This window comes from Lactuca serriola, chromosome 8 (assembly GCF_051521515.1).
Source record: "Lactuca serriola cultivar US96UC23 chromosome 8, Lser_US96UC23_V15, whole genome shotgun sequence".
In the NCBI taxonomy this organism is placed as follows: domain Eukaryota; kingdom Viridiplantae; phylum Streptophyta; class Magnoliopsida; order Asterales; family Asteraceae; genus Lactuca; species Lactuca serriola.
In genome coordinates, this window is record NC_136415.1 from 22,464,051 (window position 1) to 22,483,597 (window position 19,547).

Genomic DNA, 19,547 nt, shown 5'->3' on the forward strand with positions numbered 1-19,547 from the left:
TGTGGAGTAAGATTTATAAAGGAGAGTTGGGGATTTTAAATTTTGAGCGGTCAATGAAGCAAGATCGACGGCCGATATTGATGATCCCCGTGATGACACTTAAACGAATCTGTGACGTCCATCTAGTTAATCGACGGTCTAGAACTGTTTCCAGTAAACTGGTGGATTGATGACATGGCCCGTGGATGAATTTTGAAGAAAGTTACAACTTAGCCCTTCAATAATAGATTGTATATGTCTAAAGTCGTAAACCCAAGTAATCATATGTTTTCTTGGTTTTCAATGAATTTTGTTATTTTGTTGGGCAATTAATTGTCATTTCTTTTATTAGCCTAATTTATAAAAATATTTATAAATAGAGACAATAAAATAATATTAAAAATATTTTTTTCCTTTTATTATCCTAATTTATAAAAATATTTATAAATACAGACAATAAATAATTTTAAAAATATTTTTTTTCCAATTTTATAAGGAAAAATTTACATATATTGATGTGGTTTCTATAAGTAAAAGAATCAATAGTTTTAAAGAATTGACTCACAATCAATCATTGTCTTTGGAGGTTACGGTTTTAACTGAGGAGGTTAAAGAGGTTGTGTGGGCTTGTGGTTCTGACAAATCTCCATGTCCTGATGGATTCACGTTTGTTTTTTACAAAAAATATTGGGACCTGATTAAAGTGGATGTTATGAAGTTTGTGAATGAATTTTTTGCTACATGGGAGATTCCAAATTGGTGTAACTCTGTGTTTATTACTCTAATTCCTAAAGTCGACAATCCTATGGTTGTTACGAATTTTATGCATATTAGCCTTATAGGTGCTCAATATAAGATTGTTGTTAAGGTCTTGGCGTTCCGTCTTTCAAAGGTTATTGGCTATGGGGTTATTGGGGAGTAGTTAGCTTTTGTAAAAGGTCGTCAAATTCTTGATGGACCTTTGATGGTTAATGAGATTGTTGATTGGTGTAAGAAGAGAAAGAAAAAACTAATGATTTTTAAAATAGACTTTAAGAAAGCTTACGACTCAGTTAGTTGGACATTTTTATAACAAATGATGATCATTCTCGGTTTTGGGCCTAAATGGGTGTCGTGGATTTGTGGTGCTTTGGTTTCTTCAAAAGCTTCAGTGTTGGTTAATGGTAGCCTTCGGCAACGAGATCCATTATCTCCTTTCTTATTCATAATTGTTATGGAGCCCTGACATGTTGTTGTGCTAGATGCAATTGATGCAAAATTCATTAGAAGGATCAAGATTGGCAAGGTGGAAGACCATTTTACCCCTTCATGGTCTCCATAATCCATAACTTGACCGATAGTCTTCATGTTGACCCAACTCATCGAGTGCATCTACACGACTCGTCGAGTTCCTTTGTTTCTTCTGAAAAACCGGGAAAATCCAACTCAACTCGCCGAGTTCGTAGCACTTCCAGACTATCGGGGAAAACCCTGACTAACTAATTGAGTTGGCTCACCAACTCGTCGAGTCTCTTTAGTCCATTCTCTCATTCAGACGTTTTTAAGCAGAACTAAGGCCTCATACTCTAGATCTAACATTCTAATACTGGGATACCATGTAAAGCTGCAAGCTTTACGTTCATGCATGACATTTAGGGCTAAGTATGCCAACCCAAAGCTCAATAGAGGGTTTAAGGCATGAAAGTTGGCCAAAGCTTGATAAAGCTTGAATCTTTTGGCCTAAGGGACCTCATACTGTCAATATTTGAAGTCTCATCTTCAATGCATGCTCAAACAACTAAGGGACTCAAAGAGAATATATAAATGGCCATAAACTACTTAACGGAGAGATCTAACACACAAGTGGTTAAGGTAATAGCTTCTTACCTCCAAATGGCAGCTAAAACTGAAAGAATATTGGATCCAAAGCCTCCTTCTCGTTCCAGGCCCTCTACTCTTCAAGCGCCTTCAAATATTGAACCAAAACACACACTCTTAGCCTCTCTCTCTCTCTCTCTCTCTCACACACACACACACATATATGGTAATAGCTCGATCAGGGTTTCTCTCAACGTGTTAATGTGATGAGGGAGGCAGGGTAAAGGACTTAAGGTCCTTTAAATAAGGTGCAAACCCTTAAAATTAGGGTTTTCACACTCAGCTCCTTCTCGTCGAGTATACTCTAAAAATTATGCGGCCATCTCAATCTCTACTCGGCGAGTTGGGGCCTCCAACTCGTCGAGTTGACTTTAAAAAATGAATATAATTTAATTAAATATTATACCTTGGGATCGGGGTGTCACACAAGTATTGTATGTTTCAAAAACAAGTACATTAAGATGACAAAATAAATAGTATGTCGTCGTAACGTCCCATCCCCAAAAACCTTGTGACTACTTGTTTAACAGTTTTTTGAGAATACAAGTAGTTTTGAAAATTGTCAACAATTAAGTTGGTGAGTTCATAATAGTTTTTATGGGAAAAATCTGTAATTCTTTCCTTGTAAAATGATAGTGTTTGTTTCCTGAAAATCCAATATATCCTTAAAAATGAGTTGTAGTCTTAAAAACCCTAAGACCAAAAATGTATAAGTATTTCTATACTTAAAATAGTATTACGTAAATTTATTCTTATATAAAACCATCTGAACGCATGCCACCCCATAAATTAAATGTATCGTTGATTTCCCATGTGAGTTATTACAACCGTACTAAAACCGAAGTTGGCCTATTGCGACGTTCATCAGACGTCAGAATGTTAGACATTTGTCACCCCATACCTGCCGGTCTAGCTGTAGATAACAACTTAGGTGCGGTATTGTCAGTCCCGTATAGATCTATACACAAGTATCACGCTCTCTTGCCGATATTTTGGTTATAATTCAGAATTTTTAGTGTGTACGGTATGTACGGTACTCTGGTATGTACGGTGAAGACTTTTTCTCACATAATTGTTTCAACAAGTTTACGTTTTGTGTAATGAAAACCCTTGTATGTGTGCATATCACTTTTCCATTGTATTAATATAGTGTATAATAATTATATGCTTTTATATAACTATTCATCTTGTCCCATAATGTTATAATAGTATTAATGACTCATAAACTACACCTATTATAGTTCATTATAAATATTTTGTTGTACCTATATATACACACATATATAAGTTAACATGTTTAGATGTTCATAAATAACATATATCATACATCTAACACAAGTATATGAACTATTAGTAAGATAAAGTCAGTTTTCTAGTTTTTGACCTTTATACACTTCAAACGGTAAATATTGAATTATAAGCTTTGTAAAATTTATTTTTACCTTTTTGTGAAGTTTAAGTCAAGCTAACCTTAAATGTCTAAAACAACATATTTTAGGTCAAATCTCACAAAAACGGTACCATAACCTGGTTATGACCATTTTTGTTAGAAAACTCCAATTTTTTACATAATATGATAGATTTTTAGGTTTTCTTTTTGTAAAATCAGATCCTTGATATCTATAACTAGTTTCATAACATATGTCCAAAATAACATATTTTGATTTATATCCCACAAAAATGGTATATTAATTTGGTTATAACCATTGTTGCTAGAAAAGTCATCTTATGTTTATAAAAACCCTAGTTTTTATAGTGTTGTTTTTATGACTTTTTCTTAAGAACATATAGCATGTTTATACTCATTTCTCATAGATTTGTATTTTAAACAACATATCACACAAATGTTCATAATACTAGGTAATAACATTATTTCATGTAGATAACATTTTAACACAACTTGAAAGTAAGCATTTATAACAAATTATACAATTATACAAGTTTACTTGTATTCTCCCTCTAAAACTTGGATAAAGATGAAAATGAGGGGTACGAACTCACCTTGAGTGTGTTTCTTGGTGGATAAATATGTGAAGATGAAATATTTCAAGCCAATAACACTTAAAGAACACTTGAAGATTGAAAGATCCTATGGATATTAACACATATTAATGTGTGTAATTGTAACAAAAATAGTATATACATATGTATAGAATCACTAGATTCATAAGGAAAAACTTACCAAAAGGTCAAGAACCAACTTATGGAAATTAACATTGAGAGAGTGATCTTGTTCTTGATGAAGGAGATGAATAAATGAATAAAATGGGATGAGGGAGGGGAAGGGTTTCAACCGAAAACAAAGGGAAGAGAGGGAGGGAGGGTGGGGGGTAGGGTGGGTATGAGGGGGGGGATAGCAGGGTATGGTTTCTTGAATTAAATATTCAAGTATGTCTCTTTAAATTTTATAATAATACTTTATAAAAGTGTAATAATCATTTAAAACAAAAGTGGTCTCCTTAGTTTATTTTTATAAAAAATAATGGATAATTTTTATAAGAGTTGGTGATTTTTATAAAAAGTATCGTAAAAATGATGTATAGTTACTCAGTTTGAATCGTCTAAATTCAAATTATTATAAAAATCAATATCATAAAAAATAATAACACATTACACGAAAGTTAGGATGGTTCCTAATTCTTTTCGTTGAAGTTTGAGTGTTTAACTCGGGTATAGAATATGTCACATTTGGTGACGGATTCACCAAAAATCTGAATATATAACCTTTTTTATGAAAGTGTCATGTAGTATAAGGTTTATGAACTCAACTACACTGTGTTATAAATATTATTTATACATAAATAATATATAATTAAATTATCGAATTTTTACGTTATTAATCCTCATTAGGGTTTATATTCAATAATTGGTAAAAAGAGAGGTACGTTGACTTATAACTTGCCAATAGTACATTAGTAACATTAGGTAATATCACATTTCTCCTGAAACTCTAACACGAGTTGAGTTGACCTAGTTGACTTTGGTCGACTTTGCTTGACCAAAATTTATGGTTGTCACACAGTGGGCAAACAGCATACCCGGTGGGTTATCAGCAACACTGGATACTACTCAAAGTCTCAACACACACAATATTACATATCACAGCAACAATAATAAGACCTAGATGGTTAACATGTCCATACTACCAGACATGCAATCATATAAGAGTCATAAGGACAACAAGCATCGTACATACACAATTTAGTGGGTCGATATTGGTGACTTTGACCCACGAGCACAATGAGTAGACTCACCTGAAACGAAGAACTCTGAAACACTACAATATGATTCATTTTATGCACTATATGTACCCGCGAATCCACTAACACCAGAACCAGATAAAATCTTAATTAATAAACTAAAATCCTCAAGTTTGACCCACAGTCAAACTTGGTCAAAAAGCTAACGGTCAACGGAAGTCAAAGTCAACTAGTCCAACTTCATGTCGAGTACACCCAACGTACTCAGCTCATTCGCACGGCGTACTCCAAAATCGGGACCCCATACGAGTACGCGTAGTGTACTCAAAGGTACACCGAACGTACTCGGTCATATGACACTTTTCCATTAAGTGCTCATTCTCTTAATTCCTTTCATCCAACAATCAGATATAGTCCCACAACATCATTCTAAGACATAAAGTTTCGACATTCATGACTTCAGATGTCTAGAAAAAAGGTCCAAAATCCAAAACATTAACTTATTAATCCATTAAGACATCATGACACTTGCATGGAAGGAATAAAAGGACTAAAATCACATTTTTATGGTACCTTAAAGCTCCATAATGGATAAAGTTTCCAACTTTATCCATTAGAATGGTCCAAATCACCAAGATCTAGTTTTTAAGTCTCAAATGGACCAAAAGTGCATCTCTTTCGACTTAATCCATCAAGTCTAAGTCTCCAACCTTTAGTTATGAATCATGTAACACCCAAGAATATGGTCCCAAAAATTTTGTTTTTAATAATAGATAAATGAAAATTATCCAATAACATCCAGACATTTAATAAAACTCAATGTATCATTTTGTCATAAAATCAGAGTAAACATCCTAAGCGGAATCTCAATTGTGCTTGCGCTGCAGTCATCCCGAGCTCTTCCCTTTAGAATCGGAAGTACCTGAAACATAAACGAGAAACCACAAGCACAAATCTTAGTGACTTCCCACAAAATACCACATACCATACATACAATAACATATAGTGGACCATGCCCAGTCATCGAGCTGAGCTCGGAAAGCATATAAACACATACACATTGTAATATACACAACATACACACAGTCATCGGGCTCCGACCAACATCGGACCTTAGTCCAAAAGCATATAAACATAGGTACACACATAAGTCACTAAGACATCTAGCATTCTATCGTCATAACATAATCATGGGCCGACATTGGTGCCTTCGACCCGCTAAACCCAGTAAGGAAACTCAGCTCGAATACATAAAGGTAGCTAAACAGATCCCGACTCCGAATATCGACTCAACTCAACCCCTAAACATAAAAAGATTTCCTTAAGTTCAACATAAAATGCCCAAAATCCCCATTAGGGTCAAACTTTGTCAAATACTAAAGTTAAAGTCAATAATCTGAGTTGACTCAACTTGCCGAGTTCATCTATCAGTCTGCAAAGTCGGTAGAAATTGATCCAACTCGCTGAGTTCTTCCATAAACTCGTGGAGTTCGCCAGAAATTCAACATCTTAATCCATTAAGCCGACCTTAACGAAACTAAAAGCTTCATAACTTATATCTTACTTGAGATAGCCTCTAGAAGGGTAAAGTTTTCAATTTTACCCCTAAGAACCACCAAAATGGATTCAAAACCCAAACCATATGCTTAAAAGGGCTTAATCATCAAGCACTAAATCACCAAAGACATAACCTCAAACTGTAGATCTGTCTCTAAGAGCTGAAATACCACGTAAAGTTTCCAACTTTACCTTCAAGTATACATAAAAGAAGCTCAAATGCTCAAAAGAAACTATGAAATGGACTCAATGAATGCATGGAGCCCTTAAGACCATAAAGTTGGCACCTTTATGCCAAAAGAGCTCAAGAGGACCATAGATCTGGAAGAATAGCACTTGGGACGTCCTTCAACCTCACCAATCACCCAAACATGGCTAAAAGCATCAAAACTAACCCAAAAAGAGATATAATCAAATATTGATCAAGGTTATAACTTTATACCCGAAATATGTTGGAAATGGTGCAAATAATCAAGATCTTGAAGGCTCCTACTTGAATCATCACCTTGCACCAAGCTTCTCTTTCTTCCAAGGGGTTCAAACACACGAAAATGCACTCACAAAGAGCTGACAACATTCAAAAGGGCTTTAGGGTTTCGAGATTAGGGTTAGGGACTATGGAAGCTGGAAATGAGGCCAACACCTGAGACTTACGTTGTTTAAATAGGGTGCAGAACCCTAAAATTAAGGTTTCCTCCTAAGCGGTCAACTCGCCGATTTGAGACACCTCAACTCGTTGAGTTACCTTATAAAACCCTGCGGTCAAGACAACTTCTACTCGACGAGTTAAGGCTTCCAACTCACCAAGTTCTCCAAGAAAAATATAACAATTGCACAGATAATTCATACCGGGAACTAGGCTTTACAAATCAATATGATTTTTAGATGGATAAAGTTTCCAATTTTATCCATAAGAAGGTCACAAACTTTCCAGATCTAAACTTTATGCATTAAAGTGACCAAAAACTCATAACACCCAAGACTAGCTAGATCTATCAAATGGACCATCAAGATTCAAACTTTATACCTCTAGAATAAAGATCAAGGTGAACAAAGTATGGATCTACAAGCTCCAATGCAACCAACACTTATCCAAGGAGCTCCTTCTTCTCCAAGATGCACTAAGAACACTCTAAATCGCTCAAGACCATATTTTTTTGCTCAAAAGGCAAAAACTTGGGTTAGGATTTTCATAGGAGGATGTTGGAGAGGTGGAGGCTAAGAATAGAATGGGTTTGTGGAAGTTAAATAGCTTGAATAGGGCTCAAACCAAGAAACTAGGGTTTGGCCACTGATCACGTACGCCCATCACACTCAATTTACGCCCAACATACTCATTTTACGCCCAGCGTACTAGACTTTATATCTATGGAAAGATATTGAAGAGCTTTACAATATTATTTAAATATATTGTACACAATGAAAGATTTGGTATGCTGAAGAATCATATTAAAGTGATATTGCTAATTAACATATGATACTAAAGGGTCACACTAACAACAACTTGATATAATTGATTATTTGTTATAAGGTGATTTTAATAAATATTCAACGGACTCTTATAATTAATTAGAAATTATTTATTTCCAAAAAATAATAATTTTCAATAGCAAGTAACATATTATTTCATATTATATGAAGCAATAAGTCATGTACACGTTTTTGGAATAGTTGAAACTTTGTCTTTTTCCTAAAGACAAAGTTTATATTTTATAAACTTAGAGTTTATAAAATTTAAAAAATTCTTCTTCCTTTGTTGAGGTATGGTCGAAAATTGACAAGGAGACAAAGGAATGGGTTTTTGACTTATTTAATCAAAAGTAATCTGATTCATGGGAGACATTCTAGATGGTAAAAACATGGGTTCTTAATAGTTATAGACCCATGAGTATTATGCATGCTATATATATATATATATATATATATATATATATATATATATGTGTGTGTGTGTGTGTGAGAGAAAGGCTTTCACTTATGGTTGTTTCTCTCTCCTCCCCCTAAAACCGTAGCATTCATGATGTATGGGTTTCTCTCTCACTTTTGATCATCTTATGAAGATATTACTTGATTTTCTGATCTCTTAGATCAAATACTCGGGTATTTGATTATAAGATTAAGAGTTAACAGTTTTAGACTAGAATCTACGTTAAGTTGGCTTTTTGTTAGTTTCTCTAAAGTTCATCATTCTTCATCAACTTCCAAGCCTCCTAAGAAGATCCAAAGAACTACAAAGGTTGTTATTTCTTCTTCTTCTTCTTTAGGTGTGTTTGTTTTATTTCCAAACTCTGCAAGAAGATCTTTGATGGGTTTAACTTGTTTATGTTATTTAAAAGATGATAAAGTCTTCCGTTGCTAAATATTATGTTTTTGTAACTAGTTTTGAATAAAAACCCAACACTAAAAACTTTTCGAACAAAAATCCATATTTCATGCAAGAACCCGACCTGTGACTTTCCCCTTTCTACCCTTTGGCCCAAAACACAATTCAAATATTTAGATCTCATAAGCATCATTGCCTCTTTCCAAAAGATCTAAACATCGCCTCCTTAAGGCCCAAAGCCTTTACACAATCGACTTTCAGCCCACGGCCCTGAATCATAGAATGATCCCGAAACAGGGTGTTACAACTCTCCCCCCACTTAAATTAGATTTCGACCTCAAAATAATTCCTTACTATCTCCTTTATCGAACTAAATGATCCTGACTGAACTCCCTGAATCTGAAAAATGATTGGGGAAGTCACCTCGCTCTGATGACCGCCCACCCTTACCGTTTTCGAACCCAAATTAGCAAATATCTCAAGCCCTAACGAAGAATGAACCTCAACTTTTGCCCTAAGCCAACGAGTATCCAACCGTTATACCTAAAATTTAAAACCCTGAACGATGTCTGACTCCCAGACAGATAGAAACCAATCAAAATTGTTCCCACAAAGACTCAACTTCACTAATCGAACCGAACAAACCCATCCATCCTGAAAAAATTTACAGATACCCGAAAACATATACACCCCAACCACCTACCAGTATCGAAAAATCTTGATCGAAAGCAATATCAACTTCAGACTTAAAACTGAACAGGTACGAGCAGTCCCGGTTTATCTGCCAACACGACGTCATCAATCATTTTCTCCTGATGAAGGACAACTCAACCAACCAATGCAAAAACGATCACCAAGTTCGCTTTACCCCAGTGATGGCTACAAACCGAACCAAATTCTCACATCACATTCGGCCTCAACCCAGCCTATGATTTACCCAAGCATTACTAATGTTGAGGCCCTCTCACAACCCTTCACCTAAACCTACGATGATCTAAATCATCCTAGAGAATGCCACGAGCCAAGTCATAGAATTCCATCACCGTCACAACTGCCTACCCACCTAGTGAATGTTACGGTTGCTCCGCATTCCTACAACACTTCCACAATCCGTATACTAACCTAGTGAGTGCTATGGATGCTCTACAGTCTTACATCACTCCCACAACCGCATACTAACCTAGTAAATGCTACGGTTGCTCCATAGTCTTACATCACTCCTGCAACCGCATACTGACATAGTGAATGTTACGGCTGCTCCGGAGTCTTAAATCATTCCCATAACCGCACACTAACTTGAGGAATGCTATGGCTACTTTTCAGTCTTACATCACGCCCACAACTACACACTAACCAAAAAACTACGAGTCGAAACCCTGTCCTACCGGACTCTATCGGGTGTTCGGGTCGTGCTTCAAACCCCAAAGCCTTCATCAGACAAGAACATATAGAGAGTTCTTAACGTAACCCTCGACCTGAACCTAGCCATGAATCCATATCATTTGCTCTAATTCTCATCACCGACCAAATAACATTATTCCTTGCTTATCCATGAACCCTCTCGCAACCAAAACTGACTCTCTAGTTGACTTAGGATGTTACCATGTTGACTGGTATGTCTAATTAATCATTAATCAAACAATATCTTATCCGCACCACCTGATTAGCCATTCAAGGCATCGTCGGCGAAACGGTAGCTTACCCCTTACTCACAACCTGACCTATCTTGGATTCTTCCCGACCTCAATGAACTCGGGCGCTCCCTCCATATATATCGATCCAAATCCCTGACATGGGTACAAATTCTTAAATAACTCGCACTTGGAACTATCCCCGACGGTCCCAAGTGACATCCTCACTTGGATTCATCTACATTCTAATAATCTCATAATCATTTGATTACCGATTCATCCCATACTCTCCATATCCAATCACTGCCATACCGAGCTTGTTGAACTAAGATCCCATGAGCAGTCAATATCGGGTGCCCACACTCCAATCCAGATGAAACACTTTACTATTCTTGACGAAAGAACATCCCTGGATACAATTCCACATCTTTGTGCAATCTCAATTGATGACAAAGAATCTGTAGACCCACAATTGGGGCAGAAAGATAATCGGTTCAATGCTTTGTTTACTATCGAATCAAACCCGAGTATGTTATAGACTATAATTCCACAATCCAGTAATTCAGGGCAAACTTACCCAGAAGCCATGATATACCATAAACATAACATGTTGATTGGCTGTCACGTCCACTAACCTCCAACTTATGTGGCTCGATACCTTCAAAGCATCCCAACTATAGACAATAAACGAGAACAACCAACGATCGAGAATGCACTGACAACAACCCGATAATCCAATGTTTTCTACTGAACTAAACCCATGCAAAATTACCTAAACCCAACCCTGAAGTTGATTGACAGATCAACCACTGCTTATATTAGACTATAGGTAGTAATTTATACATCGAACTAACAAATCCTTTAACAACCGATGCTCAACCCGAGCGACCTAAACACCTCTTGAACAAAAGCACAAAAAAAAAATCTAGTACTACACACCAAACACTACATAATAGTTTTATGACTTTAGCCTTATTTCCGGATAAACATACATCATAAGTGCAAACGAAACCCAAAAACGACATTGGCCACAAGGAAAGAATGAACAACACGATAAACAGCGATCTCCCCATATCATCTGCAGGATTACTACTTTTACAAATTATGAAGAAATTCTAAAAAAAATAAATACCATTACATCAATTTGGTACAAAGGAAACGATATGAAATGGAAGATAGAAGTAATAAGTGATAATCTCCATAGAGGAAGGGCTAGAGGTAAATATATAGACAAAAATTACTGAATTAGCATCAACATGTAAATTTTCAAAAGCAAATAATAAATAGGCGTTTGATTATTGTCTTTCACTTATCAGAATAATTACACAATAGAAGTGTTAAGAGTATCGAATCGCAACAACAAAAGCAATAAACAAGAAGAAATATGTAAGAATCGACTATTCGAATAGCACATTAGTTAATGGAAAAATGCTTCTTGGGAGGAGAAGAAATTTGGTCGACATAGTTTCAGAAGAAATTAATCATGTAAACAATTCACTTGGTTCTCGAAACAGGTAAGAATTTCATTCAGTTACAGATCCAGATTACAAAGTTTGAAATGTAAGAACCAATTCGTTCCAAGTTCTACATGATTCATTACAATAATTGAAGCATAATATTCACTATCCACCTCATACATCTATTAACCTCCGAATCCATACAAAGTTCTTCCTTGCCTCTTCAAAGCATACACAACATCCATGGCTGTCACAGTCTTCCTACGAGCGTGTTCAGTGTAGGTAACAGCATCACGAATGACATTCTCCAAAAAGATCTTGAGAACACCTCGCGTCTCTTCGTAGATCAAACCACTGATCCTCTTCACTCCTCCTCTCCTCGCCAGTCTCCTGATCGCCGGCTTTGTGATTCCCTGGATGTTATCCCTGAGAACTTTCCGATGACGCTTTGCTCCTCCTTTTCCTAGCCCTTTTCCGCCCTTTCCACGGCCTGACATTTTCAAATTAGGGTTTTGATTGACTGAAAGTTCTTGAATCTCAAATGACTTGATGAAGGGAGAGATAGAGATGTTGATTCTATGGTAATTGTGGAGTAAGATTTATAAAGGAGAGTTGGGGATTTTAAATTTTGAGCGGTCAATGAAGCAAGATCGACGGCCGATATTGATGATCCCCGTGATGACATTTAAACGAATCTGTGACGTCCATCTAGTTAATCGACGGTCTAGAACTGTTTCCAGTAAACTGGTGGATTGATGACATGGCCCGTGGATGAATTTTGATGAAAGTTACAACTTAGCCCTTCAATAATAGCTTGTATATGCCTAAAGTCGTAAACCCAAGTAATCATATGTTTTCTTGGTTTTTAATGAATTTTGTTATTTTGTTGGGCAATTGATTGTTTTAGCTCACGGTCGATATGTTTTATGATGATTGATTATCTTATCTAACTCAAATAGTAATCGATCGATGGTATTATAAAATAAAAACTCATGTTTTCTTAAATCTCCTAAGGAATTTATTTTATTCTTTCATATATATAATAATTTGCTTATCTTTTGTAGTCAAAAAAGTCATAAAAACATGATAAAATGTATTGCATGGGTTTGTGCTTGAAAATATAGTACTCTACTTTCACCAAACGGACATAATCTCATGCATGGGTGATTCTAAACCCTAAAGGTGCCAACTTTATGGACTTTGAACCTCAAAAACACCAAGAGTGACAACTCATGGCTCCTAGAGTGGTGCCAAACCACTAGATCTCATTCGTGGGGTCAAAAAATGTCCAAACCCCATATAAACTAAAGTCAGGCTTCTAATGAACAAGGTCATAGCTTTTTACCTCAAACAAGTTGGAAATGGAGTAAAGAATTAGGATCCACAAGCTCTTCCTTAATCTACAACCTTGCACCAAACTCCTTATTCTTGATAATAAACCAAAACACCAAGATGCACACAATGGAAAGGTCTAGGGTTTCAAGATGAGTCTATAAGATCAATGAAGGCTGAGAAACGAGGGCAACATGAGCCATAGGTGTGATTATATAATGTCAAAACCCTCCAAATTAGGGTTTAAGTCGAACGCACTACGGTGGGCGTAGTTTGACATACTCTGTGTGTAGTGCCTTAGTCACCCGCGTTCATTAACCCATTACGATGGGCGTACCCCATACTACGTTGGGCGTACAGAGTCAGACACGCGTTTATCGCAACATGCACATAGGACCATTTTGCAAATAAAATTAACACAAAGGACAAAAGTATAATAGCTGGAAATTATATTGTTACGGTTACACCGAGTCAATGGCGTGATGGAGGAGCTTGATCAATATCAGATATCTCTTTCGGGTATCCATGACTCACACTCATACCCGTACAATCCAATCTTTGTGTTGAAACAACTAGACCCTGTGAACCTAATTTCAATTTTGGCACCTCCGACACCATTATTGTTTCTTGATTGGACTTTGGTTAAACCTAATGAGTTTGTTTGTAGTTTGAATGTAGTAATGCACCATAAATCATAAGGTCCAGTTGCTTTTCGGGTTGTGTAACATTTGCAATTGTTAGGTATGTCCCTTTTTAACCCTTAGTTGTAAATCATTTTTACTTTGGTCATAGTTCGGTACGTTGGGTGTACTCTATGAGTACGTTGGGCAAACTGGCTCGATGGTTGGATGCGGTGGCACCCACGTACGTTGGGTGTACTTTAAGTAAGAGCAAACCCTAATTTTTAGGGTTGGTGCCCTATTTAATCAACTTATGTTGCCTTAGGAGCATCGTATGGTCAGACTTCACTTCTCCAAACCCTAAGAACAAAACCCTGGCCTCATTTGAGTGTTTGTGGGCCATTGTGTGATTTTGTTATGGTTTTTGGGCCCCTCGAAGGAAGTGAAGATTGGTGGTGAAGCTTTGGTGGACTTAGAATTTAAGATCCAAGATCTTCATCAACTTTGCAAGCTATTTGAGGTATAAAGCTCATAACTTGATGGTTCCTTATGATAGATCTGGTTTGAGTCTTTATTTGTGCATTTTTTTGGGTCCTTTAAGCCTTGTTTGGGAGTATGGGTTACTCCAAAAACTTGGGATGATAGATTTAGGATTTTCTGATGTCCCTTGTATATAAAAATGATAACTTGATTGATTTAGCTCAACCATGCATGGTTGATGTTATTCTTGAAGGGGTTTAAATGCTAGAAATGGAGTTTGTGGTGTTTTTAGCCATGCAACAGCACAAAGTCTTCAACTTCATGGTTTAAGTCCTTAATATGATGTTAATTTGAGGATTAGATGTTAAGTTCTTAAGTAGTTAAGACTTATGTGCAAGAACTTGGAGTCAGACCAGTACGATTGGCGTATTGGGTATGTGTCCTATTTCCATATCAATCGCGTACACATGGCGTACGAGCCAAGTACGCAAAGCGTACGCTAACCAGTGGGTCGATGAAGTGGTGGGCGTCGATTATTTGGGTTTTGTATTGATTAGGCTTGGAACTTAAAACTTCTATGACATTAGATCATTTATGGACTTTGGGCTATTGTTTGGCATTAGGCCTCCTTGGATTGGACCCATAAGGGGTTTTAGGTGCCATTTAGGATTTCGGGCCATATTGGGGCTCTTGAAGCTATTGTGTTGGGCTTTGGTTGTTGGGTCAAGTGAGGAAGTCGGTAAAATGGTCTTTTATCTTATGAGTTAGACAAACGAATGAGATTCATAGCTTTGGTTTATGGCCCAACTTATTAATTGGGTTTTATTTGATTGGTAAGCGTAGGGATTTTCCAGATCAACAGTCCGAGCTTTTATATGAGATATTTAGCAGCTTGAGGTGAGTTTCCTCACTATGTTTGATGGGCGAAGACACCAATGTCGGCCCATTTTTTTTATCATTGGGATGTTAGTTATCTGCGTGACTCTTGCATGTATGTTATGTGACATGTATATCGGGCGGGGCCTGATGGGTCTATTGTATGTTATTTATCTTTATGATTCTTGCATGTGTTATGTGTTTGTATGAATGTCATGCAGGGCCCGATGCCAAGCAGGGCCTAATAAATGTGATAAGGCGGGGCCCATCTCATGCTACTGACATTTCTGTTCCAAGTGGGGCTCGATGATGGGCGGGGCCCGATGGGTGTGGGACATTGTCACAACTAGAAATTTTGTGCCTTGTAACTACAACACATAAGTAACATTTTTAATCAAAAACTTAAGAGCATGTATGATGCTTACTTTATGACATCAAAATTTGCAATCAAATACACCATACAGGCATTACAAGTGGTCAACAAGCAATTGGAAACCCTAAAAGTTCTTGTTTAGGTCCATTTTGGACTAGGACTTCCTTATTGGGCCCAATGGACCAATAAGCTTCCAATTTGACCATCTTGGGTTTAGAACTCTTAAATGGGCTCTAATTGGACCCATTTCCATTTAATTCAATATTTTGGGCCATATTGGGCCTAGAATGAAATAAATCAATTATATGAACCATTTTGGGCCATATTTAACCTAATGTAGCCCTAATAGGTCATAAAAATCATAATTATGGTTATTTGGACCAAGCACCACTTAACATAAACATGAAGAAGGCTTAAGCATGCAAGGCCCAAATTCTTTTCTCTCCCTCTCTAATTTTTCGACCCAAACCCATGTAAAAAAGAGAGAGTTGACTTTCATAGCCACCTCATTTTTACATATTGGATTTCCATGCATCTTATCTCATACTTCCATGCACATATCACCTCAAGATCTATTTCTTTCTCTCTCTCTCTCTCTCTTACTCTCGGCCGAACACAACACACACACACTCACAAAAATTCACTCCATTCTCTCTAAGTCTTGAGAATATCTCCTCACTCCTTCTTCAAAAATTTCAAGATCCAAGGGCTTTGCAATGAGGGTTTTTCACAAAAATCATCATCTAGGTAAGTTGATGTTTGGATCCACACTTTAGACTCCTTGATCTATCCAAAAATCTCTTCTTAACTCATATGAAATCATGATCTTGTATCTTAGAACCCCTTAAATTTGAGATCTTCCAAGGAAAGGTTGTTAGGGCCGAAATAGCAACAAACTCTTCTCTTTTCTTCTTCAAATTGAAACCACAACTCAAGGTGAGCTTTATACCCCCTATTTTTCCGGTTTTATAAGTTTTTTTTTTTTGGGGGGGGGGGGATACAAGCAAATGTGTAGATTTATGAGTATATGTATGCTTTGTGTGCTTTCTATGCTTGTATATATGTTCTTATGTGATTGTGGTGTTGGATCTAGTCAAAAAGACCTTAAAACCGAGATCTACATTAAGTTGTATGAAATAAGTATAAATTATGTTATTTCACACAAATCATTTCTAGAAAAATAACCAAGTTGGTTAATATGAACCTCTTTGGGCTTAAAACCCATTTTTGGACTCAAAATGCTAAAAATATGAAACTAAAGGGCCCAAAATGTCAAAATACAAATTCTGAGGGATGAGATGAGTCAAAACAGTTTCAAAAATGTATTTTCTGGAGATTTACTCTTTTGAAGGATTAAAATGTGAATTTTTAAGCATAATGGGCCAAAAATGAACTTTTCGGCCCAATAAAGCCCAAATTGCGAGATTTTCAAATTAGAGGGGCTGAAACTGTATTTTTCTGTAAAACAGGGGACTATTAGTGCTCCAAGTCCATTTCAAGGGTTAAAAATACTTTTCATATTTAAAAGGGACCAAAGATGCAACAAATTTCTATTTTGGGCCAAAAGTGTAAAAATTGCGAAAATAGAGGTTTCAGCCGAAAAAACTTCATTTTGAGGGACTAAAACTGTTTTTCAAATAAATTTGAGCTGAAAAATACCTTTTCAACAAGCTTTGATACTAAAGTATCAAGAAAAATGGTTTAAGGACTAAAATGGAAATTCTTTTATACAAAAGGGTCAAAAGTGTAAATTTATCCAAAAGAAAGGGGCTGCAAAAAGTAAAATTCAAATGTTTTTAACAATAAATCCATCATGATGAAATACTAGTACCACGACTACCGACAAAACATAATACACCTTCAACACCAAAAATCGTTACCAAACGAATTGATTCGGTTTCGAATCAATAATGAATCAAAAATATATACACGACGATACTACAATACACACGCTGAAATTACGGGAAGTCAATACACACGTGAGAATTCACCAGACGTCGATACACCATCTTTGGGCCCGAAAGTTTCAAATCGTGCTTGTCGGGCCTAGCTAGCCCAATGACATGATCTTTATGATGGGTTTTGGTCATAAGACATCCTATGTGCTCATACAAACCCTAATGCTTGGATCTAGGTTTCTCTATTGTACATGCTTTGAATCCAAGACTATAAACCCTAATTCTAGCATATGGAAATCAATATTAACATATAATTAGGTTTATGATATTACCTTGATTGTTATGTAGCAATAACAATCCCAATTCCTCCTTGAATTGACTTTGGAAGGCTTAGAGTCACAAGTGTCACTCCTCTAATGGCTTACAAACACCAAAAGCAAATGGAGAAGGTATAAAGAGAGAGGAGAGAGGTAGGAATTCGTCCTTAGTACTTCTAGGGAAGGGTTAGACGAATTCATGAGCCTTAGGGGTTTATATAGGTGTAAAGATTAGGGTTTTAGTCCTTATCCTTATGTAGTTACTTGCCCACCAAGCAACCATAAGATAAGTCTTAGAAACCCTTATCCTAGTCGAATTCTAAGGCATTATCACCTTAAATTCGTTCACCATATATATAAGATAATCCTTACCTTATTTTGTAACTATCATATAATTACAATTCAGCCCCTCTAGTTTAATAACTTACACTTGATCACAAAATTAATTCTTAATTAATTATTGACCAATATTAATTAAACAAATATGATTTCTCCTTTAATATATTATTCTTATAACATATTAATAAATCATAATAACCTCTCTCTCTATTTATTTCTCCAATCAAGTTGCTTTGGTGAAAGCAACCCAAAAGGACCATGCACCATCGGGTCAAGTACATACCAAAATAGTTATGGACTTAGACACTAATCCAACACTTTAGGCCCGAAGGAAACTCGCTTACATGTTGTTGGGTCTTACATGACATAGTTCCATGTAAAAGGACTTTCAATGGCTTTTGTGTTGTTGGGCCCCAAGGGTCCTTTGGTACTGCTAGCAAAGTCGAGAATTCACCAATGCGAGCCGGGCCAAGGGCCTTTCGCATTCACGATATCCTTGAACGACTTATGGAAATAGCAGGGGCTTCGCACCCTCTTTTCTCCTCGGTTGTGAGGCTATGAGAAGTTTGGGTGGTTGGATTAAGTGAATAGTACGGACGACGCCTAAGGGATCGTTTGTATAGTTGTAAACTAGTCGTTTTTAGTAACGTGTGTTTATAACAATTCACAATCCATAATTAATCCAATGTCACCTGAAATTATTGAATACACACATCACAATGGTATAACAAAATATAAAACGCGTATTTCAAAGTATTAGGAAAACATCGGGCTTTCTTAGGGTTTTCAATTCACACACCTACAAGATGCATACCAAGTCTAGCAATTTTTTTTATAGAAACAAACAAGCATACTTACGGATCTTCACACTTTTTACACGATACTCTTTTCAGAAAATATCGGATTTCCTGGTGGTTTTCAAAACAATACAAAACATTATATTTCAAACATTACTTATGAACTCACCAACATTTCATATGTTGACGTTTTTCAAAATACTTGTATTCTCAGGTAACAGGTAAATCGAAGGGAAAATGTACTCAGTGATGTCTTGTTGTTTGTTTAACTAGTATCGAACAATCTACTTTTTGGGAATGTAATGTTATGAAACAATGTACTAAATGTAAACACTACCAGTTGTACTATTTCAATGCATGGTGATGAATGGTGTTATGTTTCATGTATATTCACTGTGATGGTATTCAATTGAGTCACAACAGCCCTCGGACGTTTCCGTCGTCTGGTTCGGGGGTGTGACAGGTTGGTATCAGAGCTTTGTTTATAGTGAACTAGCATATTTAGCCACAC

At 36.4% G+C, this 19,547-nt stretch overlaps 1 protein-coding gene across 1 annotated transcript; it reads right to left on the minus strand.

The window, feature by feature from the left end:
• Window positions 1–12,045: 12,045 nt before the first annotated feature.
• On the minus strand, window positions 12,046–12,590 carry LOC145071132 (histone H4). The gene has a single exon (XM_079018043.1). It carries the CDS (start codon window positions 12,499–12,501, stop codon window positions 12,190–12,192), a length of 312 nt encoding a protein of 103 aa, XP_078874169.1. The 5' UTR covers window positions 12,502–12,590; the 3' UTR covers window positions 12,046–12,189.
• Between the last annotated feature and the right edge of the window lie 6,957 nt (window positions 12,591–19,547).

Excerpts from the sequence above, each read along its gene's own strand:
- LOC145071132 (XM_079018043.1), bottom strand. The coding sequence starts at position 12,501 with ATGTCAGGCCGTGGAAAGGGCGGAAAAGGGCTAGGAAAAGGAGGAGCA.